This window comes from Aedes albopictus, chromosome 1, assembly GCF_035046485.1.
Source record: "Aedes albopictus strain Foshan chromosome 1, AalbF5, whole genome shotgun sequence".
NCBI classification, from domain to species: domain Eukaryota; kingdom Metazoa; phylum Arthropoda; class Insecta; order Diptera; family Culicidae; genus Aedes; species Aedes albopictus.
Window position 1 is genome coordinate 90,374,823 of NC_085136.1, and position 25,463 is coordinate 90,400,285.

Here is a 25,463-nt window from a genome sequence, read left to right on the forward strand (position 1 = left end):
CCTCCAAAATCTCTGGAAGTTGCTCTGTAGGAGCCATTACACCTCTCGTGTTGGTCATCATGATCCTGTAGGTATCATCCCACGAATTCGCATTGGCACACTGACAGAGACCCTCAAAGCAGGCCTTTTTGCTTGCCCTAATCTCAGTCTTCAGCGTGGCTTTTTCAGAGGCGTACACCATCCGCCGTTCGTTTTGCTCTTCCTCTGATCGTGCTCACTGCATCCACCGCCTAGCCCATAGACATGCGCGGCGCAGGTCCGCAATCGCGTCGGTCCACCAGTAAGCTGGTGGCCTCCCATTTCTAGGGTGGACTCGCCTAGGCATGGTTGCATCGCACGCACGCGAGAGCACCGCTACCAGCTCGTCGCAGTCTAAACTGACTAAGTTTCGCTCACGGCGGAGCGCCTCCCTTAATTCTCCTTCGTCGAAGAATCATGTCTTCTACCTTCGAGGGCTTGGCCTTGGCCTAGCCGTTGTGGTAACCGAGTTTCTTCTCAAACGGTACAACAACGCGGACACACGTCTTTCCGCTCCTAAAGTAGTTCACCGAATCCCCAACCAGGGCAGACCCCACTTCGGCCAAGCAGGTGCAACCATACCCTCTTACACATCAATGGATCGAAGCGCTCTTTCTCTTTCGCTCTCACATTTTCATTCCTTCTATCGTTCTTTCGTACAGCGAATTCAAGAACGAGTATCTCACACACACACACATTGAGAAGCTTGTCCCGCCATTCAATGGAAGGTGGAGAACTCGTGTTCGAAAAAGCTCGAGGCAATGCTTGACAGTTCTCATGCACTCTCAGAATATTTCAAACACAGTGTGTCGACCTTATACACTCTCAACATATATCAATGAATTTTTACATTCTTAATTATTTACATCACATCTACTACATTCTTTCCCTTCTCTACTCTAGAGAAATTTAAAGAATCAAATCACACGGTTTCAAATTATGGTCATGCTTCCCGATTGCACCCAGCTGGCCATACCTACGATAGGCACCCAGTTTTCATATCTGGTCATGATTTCCGAAAGCACCCAGCTGGTCATGCCTAAAAGAGGGACCCAGTTTTCATTTCTGGTCATGCTTTCCGAAAGCACCCAGCTGGTCATGCCTAAAAGAGGCACCCAGTTTTCATTTCTGGTTATGCTATTAGAAAGCACCCAGCTGGTCATGCACCCAGTTTTCATTTCTGGTCATGCTATTAGAAAGCACCCAGCTGGTCATGCCTAAAGGAGGCACCCAGTTTTCATTTCTGGTCATGCTTTCTGAAAGCACCCAGCTGGTCATGCCTAAAAGAGGCACCCAGTTTTCATTTCTGGTCATGCTTTCCGAAAGCCCCCAGCTGGTCATGCCTGAAAGAGGCACCCAGTTTTCTTTTCTGGTCATGCTATTAGAAAGCACCCAGTTGGTCATGCCTAAAGGAGGCACCCAGTTTTCATTTCTGGTCATGCTTTCCGAAAGCACCCAGCTGGTCATGCCTAAAAGAGGCACCCAGTTTTCATTTCTGGTCATGCTTTCCGAAAGCACCCAGCTGGTCATGCCTAAAAGAGGCACCCAGTTTTCATTTCTGGTCATGCTTTCCGAAAGCCCCCAGCTGGTCATGCCTAAAAGAGGCACCCAGTTTTCTTTTCTGGTCATGCTATTAGAAAGCACCCAGCTGGTCATGCCTAAAAGAGGCACCCAGTTTTCATTTCTGGTTATGCTATTAGAAAGCACCCAGCTGGTCATGCCTGAAAGAGGCACCCAGTTTTCTTTTCTGGTCATGCTATTAGAAAGCACCCAGCTGGTCATGCCTAAAAGAGGCACCCAGTTTTCATTTCTGGTCATGCTATTAGAAAGCACCCAGCTGGTCATGCCTAAAAGAGGCACCCAGTTTTCTTTTCTGGTCATGCTATTAGAAAGCACCCAGCTGGTCATGCCTAAAAGAGGCACCCAGTTTTCATTTCTGGTCATGCTATTAGAAAGCACCCAGCTGGTCATGCCTAAAAGAGGCACCCAGTTTTCTTTTCTGGTCATGCTATTAGAAAGCACCCAGCTGGTCATGCCTAAAAGAGGCACCCAGTTTTCATTTCTGGTCATGCTATTAAAAAGCACCCAGCTGGTCATGCCTAAAAGAGGCACCCAATTTTCATTTCTGGTCATGCTATTAGAAAGCACCCAGCTGGTCATGCCTAAAAGAGGCACCCAGTTTTCATTTCTGGTCATGCTATTAGAAAGCACCCAGCTGGTCATGCCTAAAAGAGGCACCCAGTTTTCTTTTCTGGTCATGCTATTAGAAAGCACCAGTGTGTGGATTTTTATCGCGAACCACTGAATGGTCCATGCTCAGCAAGTGATACATTCGCGAATGTAACATTTCATGAACCAACATGCTCGGGAACGCTCCCCGAAATGCTGTTCATTCTCTTGCCCGGTTCGATACGAGAGCGCAATCAAGAGAGAAGATGCTCGATGACGCTAATGAAAGCGATGCATTCGGTAAGAATATTTTATTGCCATAATTCTTTTTTTATTGTGACTACACAACCTGCAACGTCATGAATACAGTTAAATTAAATAGTATTTCACGTTTTTAAAGCGAAAACGCATTAAATACTGATGAAAATAACGATTATTCACAGTTGCCCCAAGCCAACGATGAGCGATCATCGGAAAGTGTTACACTTAGCGATGCCCGCTCATCGCCGCAGCTTGTTTATATCGGAGTTTCTTCTTTGTGTTCCTTCGTGAACCATGCGACTCGACGAGAGAACATACACCGCTTGGTAATTGAAACAGAACCAACAGAAGGGAAGAAAAACTGCCGAGTAATTCACTGATCACTTTTTCGTCCAAACACTGGAAAGCACCCAGCTGGTCATGCCTAAAAGAGGCACCCAGTTTTCATTTCTGGTCATGCTATTAGAAAGCACCCAGCTGGTCATGCCTAAAAGAGGCACCCAGTTTTCATTTCTGGTCATGCTATTAGAAAGCACCCAGCTGGTCATGCCTAAAAGAGGCACCCAGTTTTCATTTCTGGTCATGCTATTAGAAAGCACCCAGCTGGTCATGCCTAAAAGAGGCACCCAGTTTTCTTTTCTGGTCATGCTATTAGAAAGCACCCAGCTGGTCATGCCTAAAAGAGGCACCCAGTTTTCATTTCTGGTCATGCTATTAGAAAGCACCCAGCTGGTCATGCCTAAAAGAGGCACCCAGTTTTCATTTCTGGTCATGCTATTAGAAAGCACCCAGCTGGTCATGCCTAAAAGAGGCACCCAGATTAAATTCTTGTTATACTTACTCCTACCGGCTGCGCCATTGTGGTAACCGAGTTTCTTCTCAAACGGTACAACAACGCGGACACACGTCTTTCCGCTCCTAAAGTAGTTCACCGAATCCCCAACCAGGGCAGACCCCACTTCGGCCAAGCAGGTGCAACCATACCCTCTTACACATCAATGGATCGAAGCGCTCTTTCTCTTTCGCTCTCACATTTTCATTCCTTCCATCGTTCTTTCGTACAGCGAATTCAAGAACGAGTATCTCACACACACACACATTGAGAAGCTTGTCCCGCCATTCAATGGAAGGTGGAGAACTCGTGTTCGAAAAAGCTCGAGGCAATGCTTGACAGTTCTCATGCACTCTCAGAATATTTCAAACACAGTGTGTCGACCTTATACACTCTCAACATATATCAATGAATTTTTACATTCTTAATTATTTACATCACATCTACTACAGCCGTCTCTTTCTCTACCCGCTGTCTGCTGTTGTTGTAGTCGATACTGTAGCGAACCCGCAGGTAATCGCTGTGAGTGTAGCTAACGTCTACTCCCCAGTTCAAACTACTTGCTAGGCCAGGATTACAAAAAGTCGCGTTAATAATCGACTCCGCACCGTTTCGACTAAAGTTACTCTTGGTACCGACATTAGCCAAGTCGACATCTAAGATGGCCAGTGTCTCTAGCAGGATCTGTTCCCGCTGGTTCGCGAAACGGCTTCTCCATTCCACGGCCCAGGCATTAAAGGAACCCGCTATAACCACCGGCCTTCGCCCTGTTAGCACGGTCGTTATGCGGTCCAGCATTTGCGTGAACTGCTCGATCGGCCACCGCGGAGGCGCATAACAGCTACAGAAGAAGACCCCGTTTACTTTGGCGACCACGAAGCCTTCATAGGTAGAAGACACCAACTCCTGAACGGGGTATTTACCCGTCGTCCATATGGCCGTCATTTTCCTGGCCCCATCCGAGACCCAGTTGCCGTTGCCGGCGGGTACTCGGTATGGGTCCGATATGATGGCGATATCCGTCTCCCACCCAGAAACCGCCTGACAAAGCAGTTGCTGAGCCGCATCACAGTGGTTCAGGTTCAGCTGCGTTACCTGCACTGTGATTTGTTGTTCACTGCGGCTTTCTTGAATGCCGGGCACCCTGGACCACCCATCGGATGTCTGTTGTTCGAGGATTTCCCGGTACAGATCATGCAGATGGGCGGACTCGTGCAGCTTTGGGCCTTATGACCTTCAGCGCCGCATCGCCTGCACAGTTTGCGCCTGTCGGGGCCTTTACAGTCCCACGACTTGTGTCCTGGTTCCAGACACCTGAAGCAAACCTCTGGTGGCTCATGGAATGTCAGGTGACATACACACCAGCCCACCTTTATACTCCCTACTTTAACGGACTTTTTAACGTCCGCCACATCGCACTGTTGCCGCAGTGCCGTGACGAGCTCTTCCACTTCGGTGATCTCATCAATGTCCTTGACCTTCAGAGTCGCCTCATGTGTCAGAGCCCTCACCTGCACACCCTCACCAAGGACCTCTTCTGCCAGCCTCTTATAGGCAGCACCCTTGTGCTCCTTCTGGCGCTTAAGCTCCAGGATCATCTCGCCCGTACGAGTAGAAGTCTAATACTGCGTACGTCGGCTCCAAGACCCTCAAGCTTGGCGTCGCTTCGCATCGTCTTCAAGACGTCCGAGTACTTGGACTGTTCCGTCTTGATGACGATCGCGTCACCTTTCTCGCGCTTGGCACCTGCCCTCCTACGCCTTGGCTTGGTGTCCTGCGCTACTACCTGCGGATTCGCCTTCTTCTTCCTCTTCCGCTCTACCTTCGTCCAAGGGGGTCCTCCCCTTGGATCGCCCTGCTCTGTGGCTGTTGAGGGCCCACCAGCGGTCGCAACCCCTTGTTCCCATCGTTCCGGGACGGGCCAGCCTTTTCAGGCCCACCCTTCCCAGCTTTCCGGGAACCCTGGCTGGGGTCCGACCTGCCGGCATTATTACCGACTTTCGGGGTAATGATTCGCCTGGCCTTGCGGGCACCACCAGACAGCTCCTCGCCTGACGGTTGCCTCGCCCGCTTCTGCGATTGCTTGCCCCGATTGTCGTGAGCAGTCGCTTCCACCTTATTCGGACTTCCTGCGAAGGAGAAGGCCTCCGTTTGGGTAAACTTCGGCACGTTCTCAATTGCAGGTTCCGCTGCTGCAGCAGTCAGCAACGCGAGTGCCGCGTGCTCCTGCTTGGCATCGTCGATCGACACCCTAAGTCGAAGCAAAGCCGTTTTCAGGTCCTTGCTTATGTTCGACTTAGTGGACGCAAAGTCGATGATTTTGCTAAGCTGCTGCTCAGCCACCTATATTGCGGACCGTTCTTTGGATTCTTGGTTGACGGCCCTCAACAACCACGCTCGGTCCATAACCTCCACCGGCTGGCTTGCCGGGAAGTGGACTGGAGCACCCACGCTTGAACTGCGTACGCAACTCCCAGCGTCTATCTCCTCACTTCTCCTTGTCGGAGATCTCATCAACCCGCTTCTTGCGAAGGGGTTGATTCCACCTAGATTCTGATTTTGTTTATTTGAAATAGCGAAAACAATATTCAGCAGAGAACCCGGTAGAGGTAGGCGACTTCGTGGGCGGCCGCGAACTCGCAGGCTGCACGCGGTTGAAGAAGATCTACGATCCCTACACGTTCGGGGAAACTGGAGGAACATCTCCCAAGACCGACGAAGATGGTGCTCTACTATACGCTCGGCATTGGAGTAAAGATACTTTGTAGCCAACAAGGCAAGGTAGGTACCAGGAAAACCTCTGGAAGAAATTCTGGGAAGGAAGTTATGTAGGATTCCCGGGAAAAAATCCAGGAGAAATCGGCCCAATGCTTATTTTTTATAGGAATACAATTTTCCTGAGTGTTCAAGAAATTTTCTGAATATTCCAGGGTTTTCCCTGTTGAATAAAATTCGCAGAGGATTCCCGCTTTCCCAGGGTTTTCCAGGTAGTAAACACCCTGCGCACATTGTTGGACATAATATCATCGATATGCACGTAGGGGGATTAGGGGCATAATGGACACCCGGGGCGAAATGGACACCCCGGTTTTTGCCGAAACCGTTGACTTTTATGTAAAACTTTCAATGCATAAGTGTAAAGGAACAAGTCATTGTTCTATTTATCAAAAGTACCATTTATATTCCTTCAAAATAACCAAAATATCATTGAAATTGAAGTATGTTTTTCATATGGTGGATTTCTTATAATTTCGAAGCAGCAGCAAATAAGGTATTACGAGTGATTGAGTGTGTCCACCATACAAACAAGTGAATTTTTAGCTTATCTACATGTATTCGCAGATTTGGCAATGGATGCAGTATTACATTTTTGATCAGAACTTACTCAAAATAGCAATTTCAATGTTGTAGTCTATTCGGGGCGAAATGAACACTGGCAATTATGAATGGATGTACGCGCGTTGCATACTGTTAGGCGTTTTAGAGAGTTTGAAAAAAATCAATCCGATTATTTTAGCCTAAAATTTATTTAATTAACTTTGAAGTTATGTAAACTCGTCTTAGATGGAGTATCATATCTGTGGTATTGATCTCCGATGGCAAATTACTTAACTGGTCGATATTCTCAAAGGTACAGCATAAAATATGCAGGGGTGTCAATTATGCCCCGATGGGTGTCCATTTCGCCCCGCCAGCTCCAAAAAACACACGGTTTTCAATTCATTATTTCTTCACAATAATGACATTCTACCAGCTGTAAATGATTGAAATACGTAGGAAACAAGTTAAAGTAGCAAGTCAACTGATAATATGTTAAGTTTTTGCCTGTTATACAAGCCTAACATACTCATTTGCTTAGGGTGTCCATTATGCCCCTAATCCCCCTACCTAAAAAGATTCGGACCAACGATAGCCATCCATGGCTAACTCGCGATATGCGCTGGATGAAGACAACGATACGAGCAGCACTTAAGCGTTATTCGAAATGCCGGACCTTCTCTCTCCGTGAGCCCTGTACAAGAACTCGGCATACAAGATCGCTGGTCGTCTGTGTTTTAATCGATTTCAGCGCAAACATCATCAAAATCTGAAATCCAAACCGAAGAAGTATTGGAGGTTCGTGAACGAGAAGAGGATAAAATCTGGTCTTCCTACGACGATGACTTTACATTAGCATTAAGCGAACCGCACAAATTCGTAGATGGTACAGTCCTAGACCGCTATTATGAGGGTTGCCTCCTTACCGTCCAACCAAAGCACAAAGATTTAGGGTTAATCTCTGGCTCTTAGACAAGACTTACGTATTTGGTTGTATTGGGTTGTTTGATAGTATTTCAGGAGCGTTTCAAGTGATTCAAGTGCGTTTCAGCGGATTTCTGGAGCCTTTTAAAGGCATTCCCAACGGGTTTCACGGGCATTTCAAATTGATTACGCGGATTTCAAGAGAGTTCAGTGGGTTTATGGGGATTTTATAGGCGTTTCGAGGCATTTCAGGAGCACTTAAAGGAGTTTTAAGGGTCGTTTGAGGGGGGTTTCAGGAACCTTTTAAGAGTGTTTAGCAGCAATTCAAATGACCTACGACCGCCTTTCTCAAACTATGGGTCGCGACCCACCAGCCCCATAAAGCATACACGCATCGATAAAGAAGTTTTAGAAAGGCGAGTCAACATGGTTTCAAGGGCGTTTCAATGGGATTATGAAGGCTTTAGGGGAGTTTTAAGTGGTTTCATGCCTTTTTTTCTGAAGAAATATCAGAAGTTTAAGGGCATTTTGGTGTATCCCAAAGGAATTACAAGGATGTCAAGATCGTCCCCCCCCCCCGAAACGTCCATGAAACCTCCAGACCCCTTGACATACTCTGAGAACTCTGGATACCCCAAAAAACTGCATTAAATGCTCCCAAAACCCCGTAAAACGCCCTTGAGTTCCTCTGCAGCAATCCCGAGATCCTCTGGAACTCTTCTGAACCCCCTGGGACCTCTAAAAAGTCCCAGATACTCCTGGAAACCTCTGCAATCCCCTGAGACCTCCGGAAACGCCCATGCGATCCCCCAAAAAGGCCCCTGAGATCCACTGAAGCGCTTTTGATATCTTCTGGGACCCCCTAAAGTGCCCCTGAGACCCATTGAATCGCCTCTGAGACTCCTGGAACTCTCTTGAGATGCCCTCTAGAATCTGTCGGAGACTCCCTTAAACGTTCTTGAGACCTCCCGCTACTCTCACTCAAACTTCCTGGAACTCCCTTGAAACGCTCCTGAGATCTCCTACCTTACAGGCCCTGTAATGCCCCTGAAACCCTCTGAAACGCCCCTGACAAACTTTGGAACTCACCTGGAACACCCTGTGTTGCTACTCGCAACGAAATGATACAGCCTCATAGCCGTGCGGTTAGGGTCACCAAGCTTCTAATCGCACCATGCTATGGGGTGAGGGTTCGATTCCCGCTCCGGGCGATGAAACTATTCGTGAGAATAGTTTCTTCTCCGTATCCACTGGTGCATGCTCCGTGTGTCCCTTGTCTAGTGTTTAAGTTTCATTCAGTCTGTGCAGCCTCTGGCTGAAGACGGTGTCCGCGTCTTTTAAAAGGCCTAAGGCAAAAACTATTTGAGTTTTATATGTGCAAAGCAACATCATTTTTTTTTGTTTAGAGAGACTTTACCCAGAAGGGAGCAATATCATATGCTTTCGAAATTCTAGTGGAAGCTTCTTTTTGAAACTTTCAAAATATTCTTACTGGGTAATGTCTAGAAATTACTTCTGGGAGTTTCTTCGAATTCATTGATATATGTTACAATGTCTACTAAAGTATTTTGAATGGAAAATATTCAGATGATCTTATTGTTATGTCCAGTAAATGTTTATTTGGAATGAATCTCTCGTAGATGTAGGAGAAATTATCCAAGTCGTTTTCACTTAAAAAACTATCAGTGAGTTTTTTTTTATTTCCTCGAAACAAATCCAGGAATTTCTTTTTTTTTATCAGGTAATTATTTTAATTTTTTTGCTGCTTTTTTCCGAAAAGTCTTTCAGAACTTTCCAAAAATTCTTTCAGGATTTCTTTGAAAATCTTCTTAAGAAACTTTCATAGAAACTCCTTCGGGGATTCTTAAGAATATCAAATCAAAAATTCTTCTGGAGATTCCTCTCGAACATTCCTTCTGAAATTCTTCCAGGAGGAGTTTCCAAATTTTTAAAGAGATTCTTGCAAAAATATCTTTAAGGTTTACTTCAAACCTTTAATTAAATTTTCTCAATAATTCTTCCATGGATTCTTACAGAAACTCCTGCTGAGATTCCTTTAGAAGCGCCTCCAAGAATTTGTTAAGAAATGCCTTCTGAGAATTCCTTCAAAAATTCTTTCGTAAATTTGTTTCTTTTAGAAAATCTTCTAAAGTTTTCTTTAGAAATGCGACCAAAGTTTACTTCCAAAAGCCTTCTAAAATTTCCTGTACAAAGAAGAAATCTCTTACACCGCCTGGAAAATCTTCCATTGATGCCTTCAGAACCGTCATAACGGACCACCCATACCGAATACCCACCTATAACGGCAACTGGATCGGCGATATGAACAACGGACTGAATACCCCGTCCAGGAGAAGGTGTGGGAACAGTACACTCAGACTTGCACTCAGATACTGGACTGTATGACCGCTAAGCTGATAGGGCAAAGACCGGGTGACAGGTGATTCCAACGCCTGGATCGTGTAAAGGGGATGCCGTTTCACGAACCAGCTTGGTCAGACTCTGCTAAAGGCTCTGACCATGCTAGGTTTCGCACTGGATAATGTCGGTACTGAAATGCCTTTAACCGGAAAGGAGTCGATTATTGACTATAAAGATTCATCCATGTCAATGAGTACTTGTAGGCCGCGCCTTTACAGATTTTGTCGTGCACGAGGATTTTTTTTCGAGCGCTGCGGCTTCAGAGTCCGCGAACTTAGCATTGCTCATCATCGCCTTCAAAATCTCTTAGTGCTTAGATTCGATTGTTTGGATGACGAGGGTGTCTTCCTTCTTGCCCTTGACATTTGCCCTTATACTTCTTCTTGCCTTAGCGTCCCTAAGCTCATGTTCCTCATTCTTCTTTCTTTTCTTCTTCTATCTGTCCACAAGGTCCAGAAAGCGTTCTCCTCCTTACCCGCCATAATCTGTGGTCGCTGAAGACCTACATATAGTCTTCATAGCTCTTCACTCTTCGTGTTAAAAGCAGGCCTTACGAACGGTGCCTGGTAGCACCTCTCCTGTCGGCTGCGCAACCACTTCCATTTTTCTGCACTCTATTCATCCCTATTTTTTATGGCCTTCATCAACCATGATCCATCCATGACCTCTCCCGCCATGCTAGTCAGGGAGAAAATGGGGGGAGCCCTATACTAGCACTTCGCGCAGAGCTACATCATACTGTCCCTACACTGCTTATAGAATTACCTATCTTACCCGCTTCTTGCGAAGAGGTTAAACCACAGACAACCAAGAGTTACATAAGGATGCATGCAGTACACCGTAAAAAGTACTATTTTAAGCTTCTATCGCATATATGTATGTTGGAGGAATGATTTTCATCGCATATGATGTTATTTGATGTATCTGGAAAAGTCGCATAAGAATACAAATCAATTTTTTAAAGTATTTTTTTATTTTTCTCAAAAGTGTGCGAACGAACTAGCAACGTATCAAATAAATTCGCTTAATACCATACTGCGATGATTACATATGAGGGGCCCAGAATCAAAGGGGTGTAAGTGACCATTTTGTCGATTTTGAGCTGAGCATATCATAAAATTCTTCAGATTTCAAGCTTTCAAGGACTTTTTTAAGATTGTTTCTACGATGATTTAAAAAAATTACAATAAATCAGAGAAAATTGGGTTAATTTTGAAGCTCTATACATTTTGTATGGGAAGGAAAATTGGCCAAAAACTTTAAACCTCATTTACTCGAAAGTGGGTTTTTGTCACTTACACCCCTCTGCTTCTAACCCCCTCATATACGACTTCTCTTGGTACTTGTCATATTATGCCAGTTTGACTCGCATTAGTGTACGAATGAAATCGCATGAATGAAAAATTAAACTCGTTAAAGGGTGCATAACAACTCGCATAAGCTAGAAACGTTTACGTTGACATAATGCGTTTTGATATGTGAGAACATTAAAATATTGAAAGAGGTACTGTTGGACTGCCCATGCAGTGCCAGCCAAATAACTACAAAACAGTGAATAGTCATCGTTATGGTTATAAACTCATTAGTTTTGTTTTGTGGCTCTTATAATCAACAATAGATGACGCTAGCCAGAGAGGGGACGTGGAAACAGTACTTTATCTCCAAATAGTCTGGCAAACACGAACGTAAAGTGAGGCTAGATAATTCAAATGTCATTAGTTTGACACCGAGATGACAATAAAGGTTTATTTTTCGAATATTATAAAGTCACATAAGGTGTTATGTGACGTCGCAATAAGGCACACCGTACTTCACATAAGATGTAGCTTCAAAACCTATGGCGTTATTGTTGTCCCGCCAATGCACGTATATTGGCTCCACTCTTGCACGCATAAGGCACTTTTGCTGCATCGTATGCGATGTAACTTAACTGTGTAAAAGTACGTATTACACGGTCATAAACTTCATTATACGGTTGTCTGGGGCTCGCCACTACCGCTAATAACTGATTTTTGATCATTGTTGTTATCAGTTTGCAATCCCACGAGTGGCAGTGGAAAAACTTCCACCACGCCATGTATTGACGCGTGAGGGACAAACTACTGTGATGGATGCATTGCATAGGTACCCCACAGGCTTCAATAACGATGGAGCACCTTCTTTACCACTTCGATCATTTATTCCTTAATTCCAAGATATCCAAGATATTAAAAGTTTTTGACCTTCTCTTCTACTCTTCCAGCTACTGTTAAGTTGGAGGGGTAGTCCGTGTTGACATCTAATGATTTGGTCGTGCTGACAATGATAGTTAGACCTGCCGCAAAGAAACGTTCGGCTAGGTCATTGAGCTTACTCTGCTTGACGAAGAACCATTGGTCTAGTAGGGCTACATCATTAGCCAAATGGAAGTCGTTCAGATGCTCCATAGTGATGGGCTGCTAATATAGCCTACAATTCGATGCACGATCAAATGCCCCCACAAATATCTCGTTGATTACGATTAGGAACACTAGCGGTGATAGTACATCCTTGCCTCACAACCCATGCGACAACCCGGTTTATCGAATAAAGCTTGACTCTAATCAAAGCGATTTTTTTCATACTCCCCTAATATTTTGATATGTTTCACTGTGTTTCAACATTAGAATCCGTACATTGCACAAGCACTTGCTCAAAGGAAGGGTTTTTAGGTATAATACCTTTGGTTTTACCTATTCCACTATAATAACATTAATACCAGAGCCGTAGCGTGGTCCCACGGCGCCCTTGGCAAGCATCCAGGTTGGCGCCCCGGACATTGTTAATATTTGCTAAGTTTGTAGTTATTTTTTTTTTTAAGTTTCCATAAAAGTTGCACTTAGTGTTTCTAAGACACAAATTCCCCTCGATTTTTTTTATTTTCTTATAATGTTTTTCATTCGTGTATTTTATAGGAATTTCAATGGGAGTCACCTAACAATATTTTGAAGTTGATTTCTCTTGTACGAGTAAAAGTACGAACATTACAGATTTATAACATAAATGATGCAAAATTTTCTTCAGCAAATCTTACAGTATTTTTTTAAATTTTTGTTTCTGGATTTTTCAACTGAATTTTGTTCTCAAATATATTTAATTGAGTTTTAGGGGTTTTCAAGAATCTTCAAATGATGTATTTTATAAATTTTCGGCGATTAGTTTAATAGCCTCCACCAAAATTTTCCTATAACTTCACCAAAGATGTGTGTCTGAAGTTTTTTCAAAACATTTCTCAAAAGATCTGTAAATAAATGTTCAGTAATTATTAGACAAACCATGGACATGGTTGAATACCAGCAAGTAGGGTATTGGTTCTCTTCTTAAGCATGTGGCTTCCATTTTTATCCTACGAAAAACAAAGGATTGAAGCGCTATTTGTTTTGGTTCTTATTTTTGTATTTTTTGTTAGAAGTGAGCACCCATGAAAACAAAGAGAACGGAATAAATCGGTGCCGTCATACGCGCCAACTTGTGACGTAGTTGGGGGGGGGCGAAGCTTCTCAAAATCAATGAAATTCGAAAAATATCGACGCAGTTCATCTAGTTTTGGCATATTCACGTGAAAACTAGTGCATTAAGCTGAAAAAAGTTGAACATTGTCCAATTTTGGAGAGCTTCGCCCCCCCAACTACGTCACAAGTTGGCGCTTATGGGTGCCGTAATCGCTTGTTTTCGAATAGGATGAATATGGGAGCGTGAGATTAATGATGGAACACATACCCTATTTCTAAAGGAATCTCTACATTAGTTTTTGTTGAAATCTCTGGAAGAATTCCCGCTGAAATCACAGGAACAAATTATGCTAGAATCTCTGGAGGAATTTCTGCGGAAATTTCCGGAGTAAAATCCAGGAGAAATTTCAGCAAGAATTTCAAATGGAATTCATGGACTAACTCTTGAAAGAATTGCAGGAGCTGTTCGTGAAGAAATACTTGATGAAATGTTAGAATTTGTAGAGAATCACTTTTGAAGAATTTAAGAAAGAAAACTTGGAAAGAAACCCTGATTTTTTTTCTTGAGGAATCTTTGGGGAACTAAAAAAATCCCTAGAAGATTTTATGAAGAAATCCCAGGAAGAAGTTCTGAAAGAATCCACGGAAGGCTTTCAAAATAAACCTTAAGAAAATTTTTGAATGGAACCAATGGCAGATTTTTCAACGAAATACCTGAAGAAATTCCTGAATGAATTCAAAATTAATGATTTTCTGGAATAGTTAATATGGAAATTTATGGGAGGTTTTCTACCGGAATTCTACCAGAAATATATGGAGCAATCCCTATTGAGCATGGAATAATTTCGGAAGGTATCAATGGAAGTCAGAAACGATGTGATAGATTTGTTTACAAAGGAATCTATAAATTGCTTTCTGAAGTAAACTTTGGTCGAATTTCTAAAGAATTCCATAGAAGATTGGAAGAATTGTCATAAAGAATTCTTGGGATTTCTAACGGAACCTATGCAGTATTTTACGGAAGGAGTCCATGGGGGAATTACTGACATAATCTATTGAAAGTTTTCTAGGCACCCAATCTTTAGAGATATTTTTGCAGGAATCTCTATACGATTCCAAAGAAAATTTTGTAACTCCGAAGAAATTATGGAAGATTATTCAATAAAATCCTTGGAAAAATATCGGGAAGAATCCTTTGACTAATTTCTGAATAAACTTCTAAATAACTGAAAGCCTCCCTGGAGGAATTTCTAAAGAAATTTAGAAACTTTTCCGTGATATTTCAAGAAAAATCTTCAGAAGAATTTATGATTTGAAATTTGTTTTAAAGAAACCTGAAGGAGTTTCTGAAAGAATTTCTAGATACATTTCTGATATTTTTTTTTTGAAAGATTTTCTGAAGAAAAAAATCCCAACAAATACCTGGTGGAATTTATGAAGGAATTCCTACAATATTAAATTTGTTTTGGGGAAATGAAAATTATAAAAAAATACTCACTGGTAGTTTTTTGGGAAAAAACAGCTTGAAAGATTTCTGCTAGATTTGCTAGTTTAAAAGTTTAAGCACAAAGAAACTGGAAATAAAAATTGGATTAACTTAAGAGCATTCGGAATTTTCAGAAAGAACCATTCACTAGACTTTCGAATGCTTATTGATTTGGTTTTGCTCATAAAACAAACTAGAATAGCTTCTCAATACAAAAAGCACATTCTTAAAATCGTCTAAAAAATCTAAATTTTTGAGAATACGGAAGAACGTAAAATACATGATCAATCTTAGATACTGTAAATAATAAAATCTAATAGATAACATTCAAGAAAAGAACAGCATCATCCTGTTTCCTTCTAGCCTTAGACCTTTGCGGCGCCCCTCTGAAGCTGGCGCCCTTGGCGGGGGCCAACCTGGCCAACCGCACGCTACGGCTCTGATTAATACATAGATTAATACACTACGTTCCCCTCCACTTTTTCCCAAACAACTTGCAGAAACCCCAATCTTTTCTATGCACTGGCCTGTTCCTTATTATCATTATTATCTGCTTTTTGTAATAGAATGACTTATTATTGAGTATAACACTGACAGATGAGACATTTGGTTTATTTGAGATTGGTTGCTTGTAAAAAATAATGCAAATAATTACAACAAAATCCGTCCCATACAATGTCAAATAACTTCTTTCTCCCATGGTGAATATTTTTGGCCCCATAGCAACTTTTCTTGTCTCAATTAGACCTTTCGAAAGAGCTATGGGTCATTGGTGTACATTCCGGGCCCAGACTCCATACATTTTTGCCCAGTCTCCTTTAAGAATTTTTGATGCACTCTATGAAAAGTTGCCTATCCCAAACATTTTGGCCAGGATCGGACAAGACACCGTTGTGCAGTATTCTGTTCGGAAATGCCCTGTACTATGCTTCAAAGAGGCCGATGATTTTCTCAGGGACACTCTTGTGCCTTGGGGCTTCCCACATATTTTCGTGATTGAGACGGTCGAAAGCTTTTTCGTAATCAATGAACATCAGGTCGAGAGATTCTTAGAATTCATTGATTTGCTCCAAAATGAAACCGAGCGTGACAATATGGTCCATACAGGATCGTCCGGCGTGGTATCTTGTGGTAATCTTCTTGTATCCGGTTAAGGATCACTTTCCAGATGGCTTTGAGAACGATACACAGTTACATGATGCCTCACCAATTATCGAATACAGTCGGATCATCCTTTTTGGGTACCTTTACTAAGACATCTCAGGTATTCTCATCAATTCAGCTGTTCGCGAGTGCGTATTTAAACTATAGAAAATCGTACTTTTTACCAGTACTACACAGCCCCGTACAGCTTTGAAACACAACAAACGGAACAAATCCGAAAAGTGAATAAATCGAATATAGACAATTGTATATATGCTTTGCACACCATCACGATTTGGGATGAGATGTGCCATAGCTTCGGTCGGTCGGTGCTCATAAATGTCCTCGTCTCCCCTAGTTGATAACGATGAGTGCTCCTCCTCCTACTTGAACGAGTTTAAAACCATCCAGCATGCTTTTGAAGTGCAAAAAATATGGCGTTTCAAATCGCTTCATCGAACCAATATGCGCGGGTTAGGTGGCAATGCTACATGATGCTGCTGCTGTGACTGCTAAACCACAATCGACGCAAAGACAGTCAGTCGTTCGTTTAATCACGTGGTTCGGTTCTGAGTGATAACGTACGAGGTTATGGGCTGTTGCTAGGATATGTTATGAAAAATTTATGCTTTCGACTCCTTTCCAATCGTTTCCAGCAACTGACGACGATGGCTTTCAAGCGCAATCAGTCGATTCACTTTGCTTGGTTTTTTGAGGTTTTATCGCACTTTTATCTATCTCTACAGTCAAAGATAGCAAATCAAACTGATCAACAACAAGGTTCTATAGGAGTAGTAAAAATATCACTTCTCTTAGAATAAAAAAAGGATGAATTATTACCAGTTCAAGCAAAAACAACTACGGAAATTCTTAATGAATTTTACAAAAAAAAATAAGAACATAAAGATGAAAGGCGTTTCAATTTTGGTGATTGATCCTCTTAGCATGAAGTCTTCAAAGCTATAAAGCTGAAAAGAATATTCTGCCAATGAGAAAGATTCATATCTGCATGGTTATGAAAGATTTCCATCCGACGACGGTTGTGGTTACATCGATGCATTCTGTATTGCTGGACTAAAGTGATTGATTTACTGTATGTTTCGATTCGTTGGGCGATTGCATCAGAGGCTGGCGCCCTGGATGTTTTTGTCGGATGACGCCCCCGCACGATTGATTGCGAAACGCTTCCATGAACAAATTGTTTGAAGTTGGTATGGTCCACACATCCTCGTTTTTCTCCTGACGACTCAGCACTAAAACTTGTACCATACAAGGATTCATTCAATTTCCACTTCCTTCCCGACAGGTACGACATCATGAACTTCCAGTTCATCAACGGGAGCTACGACTACGTCCCAGTTGGGGAGTGGAACAACGGTTCGCTAATCTTCACCCAGAGCCTTCAGTCATCGCCGGCGGGACCGGTGGAATCCGTCTGTTCCAGACCGTGCCCTCCCGGGTCCTACAAGGTAAATGATCTCACCTATGTTCCTATCCTATAGTTATAATACGCGGAGCAGATTAAATCACCTTCCGCTTATACTGTCTCATTATCGTTGAGAATCCTCGCCTCGCAGTTCACGTGCTTGCATGCGATCTCATTTGGTCATTCACAGTACTACACATAACTTGAATGGAGGAAATCCTCCATTCAGTTTTTTTTTTGTTCAGGTCCGACTGCGGTGAAAAAGTTCGACCGGAAAGCGCGAAGAGGAAACTTTTTATTCAATTTCTTTGCTCACAATCGCAATCCGCGCTGTGAACGTTGGATGGTGGATATAACGATATAAAGTATGTAGATAAGCGAATCAAAAGAAACTGCTTATGACGACTTAATTACTCCAGCAACCACTGCGAAGCGCTGGGAATAATCTGCCCAGAATTGTCACACTTGCAAAGAACATAATGTAATAAATGTTTAAGGGAAAAGCGAAACAGTTCACGCATGTGAACTGAATTACAGAAATATCTAAATCATATCTGAAATCGACTGGACGTTTCTCCACAACTTTGTTCCAGGAGTTTCTTCTAGGATTACCAGAAGCTCTTGATGTGATTCTTCCTGTTTTTTTTTAGGATTCCTTCAGAAGTGTCCTTTGGGGTTTTCCCAGCAGTTTCTTCTGATTCCTAAAGAGGTTCCGTCTGGGATATTATCAAAAGCTCTTGCCAGGATTCCTCCAGGAACTTTTCACGGGATTCTTCCAGAGATTCTTTTCTGTATTTCTAAGAAAAAAATCCCAAAGGAATCACAGATAAAGTTCCCGTAGGAACCCACGAAAGAGTTCCGGAAGAAATTCCAGAAGTGACAGAAGTCCAAAAGAAGCTCCCGGAGGAATCTCTAAAGCAATTCCCGGAAGAATCACGGGAGGAATTCCCGAAAAATATCTGGAAGTAGTTCTTGGAGGAATCCCGGTAGGAAATTTTTAAGCAATCCCAGAAGTAGATCCTGAAAAAAAAAATCCGTAAGCACTTCCTGGACGGATCCCGGATAAGATTTTGGAGGAATACTGACAGGAGTTCTCGTCAGGGCTCTTATAGGATTCCTGGAAGAATCTCAGAAAGAATCCCTAAAGAAATCCCTGAAAGAACTGCAGGAGGAATCTCGCATGGTATTCCTGACAGAATTTTGGAAGGAATTTCCGAAGGAATCTCGGAAAAAATCCTGTGGCAATCCCCGAAAGAACTCCTAGAGGAATCCCGGGTGAAATTGCTGGAATACTTTTTGGAAATCCAACAAAACTTCAAACGAAATTCCAATAGAAACTATTAGGAGAATCTCGGATGGAATTCCTGGGGGATTCCCGAAATACCCGGAAGAAAGCTCTTGAAGTCCCAAGAGGAATCTTTGAAGGAATCCTGGACAGAGTTTTGAGAAGAATCTCAGAAGAAACCTTTTACAAATCTCAGAAGGGATTCCAGAAGAAATTTCTGAAGGTTTAGGTTCGTTCATCTCAGATGGGGCTCTGTGTGAAGCTCCCTGAGGAATAGCAGAATAAATTTGTGGAGAAACTAAGGATAAATTTCCTGGAGGAATCTCTAATTATTTGTATTTCTCTACAAAGAAAGGAATTTTGAAAGAATCTAGGAACTCCTGAAGTTATTTCAAATTGTGTTCCTTAAGAAATCCCAGAAAGGAAAAATCCCGGAAGAGCTTAATCGAGTAATCATAGCAAGAGCTTTTGAAGGACGGAATCTCTTTAAGAAGCTCAGAAGGAATCCTAAATAAACCCTTTGAAGAATCTCACCAAGCACTCCCTGGGAATCCTAGAAGAAACTCATGTAACAAATTTGTGGAGAAACCACGAAGAATTTCTTGGAGGTATCCCAGATGGAGCTCCTGTAGATCCCCGAAGGACCACCTGAAGAGGTAGTACCATGCCGTCATCAAGTCATAAATCAGCATACTTCCCGACGCTCGCGTACCTCACATTTTGAATTAAATCAAACCACCCATGAAAAGCTGGCAAAAAGTTCGAAAGCTGACGATTTTTTTTCCAAAACAACAAGGCCACGAAACGTCGAAGACTTAGAGAAAACTTAATATGGCAACTGCCGATGCAGTGCCCTACACTTTCAACTGAACAGACCGTTTTTCATTATCAAGACAAAAAGTTATTGGCCCAGTTCGTAACAGTCCGTAACCGGAATGAAGTAGAAGACTCAAGATCAGTGAAAAGAATTGTCGGACTATAGAGACACAAAACAAGCAACAAAGGAGACGCGGTGATTTCTCTTTATATTGATCATGGGAGAGAAAGTTGGAACTTCAATTAGAATGCCGAAGTTTTTACTTCGGCGAACTTTTGTTGGGTATATTTGATTTCACGTATCGACGGCGGTCTAAAATAAATCAATATGTACAATACCAACTGGTAGCAGATAAGGACAAAATCCCGATTTTTTTTTTGTCGGGGACAAAATTTGTTGCGTACTTTTCAACTCGTACATAATCGATTATTATTGACCCATTGTTTGATGGTAGATATTCAATATTGTTGCGGTGTTTACCAATTCGAAGTTTCTTCTCAAAAATCGTAATGCAAGGCTCATAAATCACCAAACTCGTGATGTACAATCTTTGTCCCTATTTTGTTTAAGTTAGGACAAACCTATGTCGCATTGGGTGGATTGTCGCAACAAATGCAGGTTGCGACATTGTCATTATTGTTGCGCGATGAATGAATTTTGATTCACTGGTCAAGATGAATTCGAATGGCGGACGTTCAGGAATTCAAGACGGCGGGCGGCGGCAGCCAATTAATCGTCCCATAAGAAATTAAAAATTTTCCATAAATAATTCGAAAATTGCCAATAAATAAATAGGGGTGGAAGCAATAATAAACTATAAAAGTTCCATAAACAATTCAAAAAGCGCATAAATAAATCAAAACTTCCCATAAATAATTGATTTTCGAGCAATAAAAAATGTCAGAATTTCCACAAATAAATCAACAATTGCAATAAAAAACTATATTTTTTCCAACAAAAAATTTCGAACATACTAGATCATAGAACTATGATAGAAAAACTGAAACTATTGTGCAATTTAACAGACAATCGCTTGCTGTCCGAACTCGCTAACGCTCGTCGGACTTTAAAAAAGGATAACATCTCTGTTTGCATTATACCGGGCAAATTCTTGAATCTGTGGATTGCCTAGAACCGAATCGACGCAGTTACGGCGCATCGGATTTCGGAAACTTCGGCGGCCTTTTGCCGCCTCAGTTCCTCAATCCTCAATGCGGCTTCGCCGCATGGCTCGGCTGATACTTTTACTTTGCTCATTAGTTCGTATTTATTGCTAAATTTTCAATTGCTTTTTTGATGTTTTTCAATTGGAAATTTTTAAACTATTTATGGAAAAATCAGATTTATTTATGGAAAATATAAACTTTTTTGTTGGAAAAAATATAGTTTTTTATTGCAATTGTTTATTTATTTGTGGAAATTCTGACATTTTTTATTGCTCGAAAATTAATTATTTATGGGAAGTTTTGATTTATTTATGCACTTTTTGATTTGTTTATGGAAATTTTTTAGTTTATTATTGCTCCCACCCCTACTTTTTTATTGGCAATTTCTGATTTTGTTATGGAAAATGATCAATTTTTTATGAGTCGTTTATATTTTAGCCGCGGGCGGCAGAAATGGAAGTCGAACTGAAGCAGGAAGCGTTCGTGTAACGACGGGATCCATTGCCATGCCGGTCATTAGAAAGCTTAAGGGACTGAAGCTAGAGTGCCGTGGAACCTGCTGAAGTAAAAATCACTGCAGCTGATCTTAAAATACGACCGCTGGCGACAATTTCCATCAGCTTGGAAAGCAATAACTACTGCCTGGTTTCATATGCAGCCGATGCAGCTTAAGCTTGGAAGAAGCTGGCCGAAGTTTTTCAATATGTAGGTACCTACTCTGGCTTGACCCGGAAGATTGGACTCCTGCGCAAACTCACTTCGATCCGGCTCGTGAACTGTTCGTTAAAGACTACGTGAAAGGGATGGTGAGTACTTCTGGAGCGAAACTAACGTCAGATGCGATCAAAGCGAAAATTCTACAAGATGGAAAGAGGTCCGAAGACGTGTCGCGATTCTGGAGCTCCCTACGCTCGCGGGACGAAGCGAGCCACGGAGCGAAGCACGTATCCAGGTAAGACGAAAAGGCCTGAAAAGTAGTCGAAGGCAGGGAAGGCATGTTTCAACTGCGGAAAGCAAGGGCATTTCGCTGCCAAATGGCTGGGGCGCATCAAGTCGAAACCGAAAGGGCTGGGTAGCATCTTCGCGATGAGAGACGTTAAAAACGACTCGGGAGCAACGAGCCACATGGCGCGAGCAAATCAAGGATTCACCGATGAGAAGATTCTACAGTACAACATACAGAACAGTCAAAAACGGTAGCGTGAAAGCTGTGGTAAGAGGTACCGTTCTGGCGTTGAGGAAGGTGGACTATACCGTCTGGTCCAGCCGGAAAGGACGTTTTTAGCGAACGGAATCGAGCTGTTGCATCGCTGGTTGGATCACCTGAACGAGGCGAGTTTGAGGCAACTGAGGAAACCTTCCCAAGTAACAAAATTAATTTTATAATGCTTTTGAAGTATTCTTCAACGCCTGTTCTTTAAAACCATGCATAAACCAAATTGCTCTGCAACACGACATCAACTCAACCATAAACCCGCCATAAGATCAAAGAGGCCCATCCTAAGATGCAGGGTTGTTACAACAGCGCGGATTTCGCGAATTTCGCGGATTTCGCGATTTTCGCGGATTTGGCGCGGATTTACCCCTGGAATTCGACCCTCGCGCGGATTTGGCGCGGAATTGGTTTTGATGTTCCGTCATGCAAATTTTGTACATGGTTTTACTCTGATTTGCATAATATTTTTTGTGTGAGATTGCCTTCTTTTGATCTACCAACCAGTGCTTGACGAATCCCTTCGACGAACTTTCTGTGAATCTTGTATATGAAAATACTGAGAGTTAAGTCATTTTAGTGCTTGAAATAATTTATTCCCGTTGGTATGAATCCTAGAGCCTTTGGGCAGTATGTTTCAGTAATAATTCAATACGAAATTGATCTAGAAAGCTCTGAAGTCTGAAACTACACTAGGTTAGTTACATTACATCTATGTAGTTTATTGTTGTAGCAATCAACTTCATTTCGCATAATTAGATTTTACAACATAGGTATTTATGAGTGTAGAATTAGCAACTAGTTAAAATACACATAAATAAAAACAAAAAAAAAACATAGGTATTTAAGTAAAACATGCTAGCCTTCTCTCACCTTTATAAATGATCATCCGACATAACATATTATCTATGGGATTTAGAGGAATAAACTAAACTTCGAGCTCTACTACTTCTTAGAAATTCTATAACAAAATCCAAGTAATCATCAAGGGTCTTCTTCAGGGTGTATCCCCGGAATTCCTCTAAGGATCTTTTCTGATATTGTTCTTAAGATCTTTTTGAATGAACCTTTTTTTCTTTTTTTGGATTAATGCTTTCATCTATAAATCCATCAGAAGCCACTAGAAGATCCCATAACCAAGGTTGCGACCATTCATTTGCAAAGATTTACATTCATTTGCTATTATCTCAGTTCAGAAGCATGCTATCAAAAAACAATGTATGGATGAATTTAACCTTGTAGTTTTATCTGAAAGTTTGCCGAATAACATTGGGGTCGCAAACGTATACCAAAGTCGTGAGCGAGCTGTGAAAGCAACTCTCAACGCGGTGAATGTAAATTTCATTCACGCTGTGGAAAGTTGCCTTCACAGCTCGCTCACGACTTTGGTATACGTTTGCGACCCCAATGTTATTCGGCAAACTTTCAGATAAAACTACAAGGTTAAATTCATCCATACATTGTTTTTCGATAGCATGCTTCTGAACTGAGATAATAGTAAATGAATGTAAATCTTTGCAAATGAATGGTCGCAACCTTGCCCATAACAATAGATTTACTGTTGGCATTTTCAAAGTGGTTCTCTGCTTAGTTATAACGCTATTTGTAGTAGAAATCCTTAGACCATTTTAGAACAACTGTCGTGGCACCATGAAGGAAATTTATAAAAAAAAGCATATTAATGAGTATTAATGGTGAAAACTTTGGAAAAAAAAAAACCCTGAGGAATCTTTGAAGGAATTCATGGATAAATAACTGGGCAAGTACCTGGAGAAATTCTAGAAGAAATCCTGGAGGAATTTTAAACCAGGAAGAAAAAATGCAACATCGTCTTTCATGAATTTTCCAATAATTACTGTAGGGATTTTTTAGTATTTTAACTGCGGAGGAAGGTATTTTCTGTTTGTACAGGCATCTCCCCATGTGTTCCTCTTGGCATTTTTTTTTAGTATTCCCTCAAAGCGCTGTCCATAAACTACGTAGACTTATTTTTGACCATTTCAGAATCACCCTCATGGAATTTGTTCATACAAAAATTTCGAAACTAGTATGAAGCTTAGATTTTGATTAGACCACCCTCGCTCCCTAACTGTCTACATAATTCGTAGACGAGCCCTAAGGTATTCTCCCTGAATAATATTTATTTAAAGTTTAAGCTTCTTTCTATAATGTCTCACTGGGATTCTCCAGACATTACTATTTTTTTTCAAATTTCTAAGAATTACCCTCACAATGTCCTACTCAAACTCATGCTCATTATTTTTAGAATTTCTCGTAAAATTTTGTATCAGGTACTGTATATAAAAACTTCAGAAATTCTTTCGGTTTCAGGTTTTTCAAGGTTTTTTAAGGGATAGCTGCATGATTTTTTTTTTGCTACAGCGATTTTACTAAAAATTATTGAAGGAATATTGCTGAAAAAAAAACATGAAATAGAGTTGTGACAAAACGGCTTCAAATCGCAGAAAGCTTAGAACATTTAAGATGAACTGCGTTAATTTACGAATCAACAGTTCAACTCCCACCCGGCACTCAATTAGTCCATTCCAGTTGAAAGTTCCTTTTCTTTATACACTATTCTAGATTGTTCAAATTTTATGTTCAATATATACGTAATGTAGAAAAAATGAAACTTTACTTCCACACTCTCGCGGATTTGGCGCGAATTTAATTTCACAATCGCGCGGATTTGGCGCGGATTCAAATTTTGCTCGCGCGGATTTGGCGCGGATTTTTTCCCACGCTTCTCGTAACAACCCTGAAGATGCTCTTGGAGAGTTGTTTTTAAATTTCTCTTAAACCTTGTTGTACATACTTCCCAAGAATTCTTCAAGTGCACGATAAAACGATAATAAATTTGTCAGTGTTGTTGCTGATGCAGCTTTTATGTCGACAGAAAAGTTTGGTGAATTAAATTGAAATTAACAATGAAAATGACACATTATTGTAACCGGGATTAATTTATTACACAAATTGGAAATATTTCCGGGGTGTAACAAGGATGCCAAATGCCAAGCAAAATTCATCGTATATATGTTGCAAGATACTTCCAAAAATTGTAACGCGCTTCCATTATAATGCACTAATAAAATATTTAAAAATATTATTCCTGGTCATGCGAACATTGCTCATGAGTTTTCGCAACATGGCTTCCATTGAAATCCAGGCCGGTGGTCGGTCCATCATCGTTCTCAATGCAGCCTGGTTGGCCTCCATCAAGAACATCTTAAATTTATTTCATCTTATGCAAGGGTAAGAAGTATTACTCAAGAGTACTCAGGTTTATAACGTTCTTGATGTAGGTTTATGCAAACTCCGCCGAGAACGTCATAAATCATGTACGTCAAATTGTAAACAAACAATAAATTATCGCACCGCGGTGGATTTTCTGAATCTCGTCCGATGAATTTAATCATCAGCCCGGTACCGCTGCCAACCAGGCAGACCTTTTTCGATAACCGGCCTTGATGCGGTGCCGTGCCTCATTTCTCCGGTCAGCACTTCCAACAGGTAA

General features: G+C 41.7%; 1 protein-coding gene across 1 annotated transcript in view; it reads left to right on the plus strand.

The window, feature by feature from the left end:
• Positions 1 to 25,463, plus strand: part of LOC109410169 (metabotropic glutamate receptor 1) — a 679,657-nt gene that overhangs the window by 625,167 nt on the left and 29,027 nt on the right. The window contains exon 15 of the mRNA XM_062845013.1: positions 17,349 to 17,511. Coding sequence (XP_062700997.1) covers positions 17,349 to 17,511 — 163 coding nt within the window. The remainder of the gene's footprint in view (positions 1 to 17,348; positions 17,512 to 25,463) is intronic.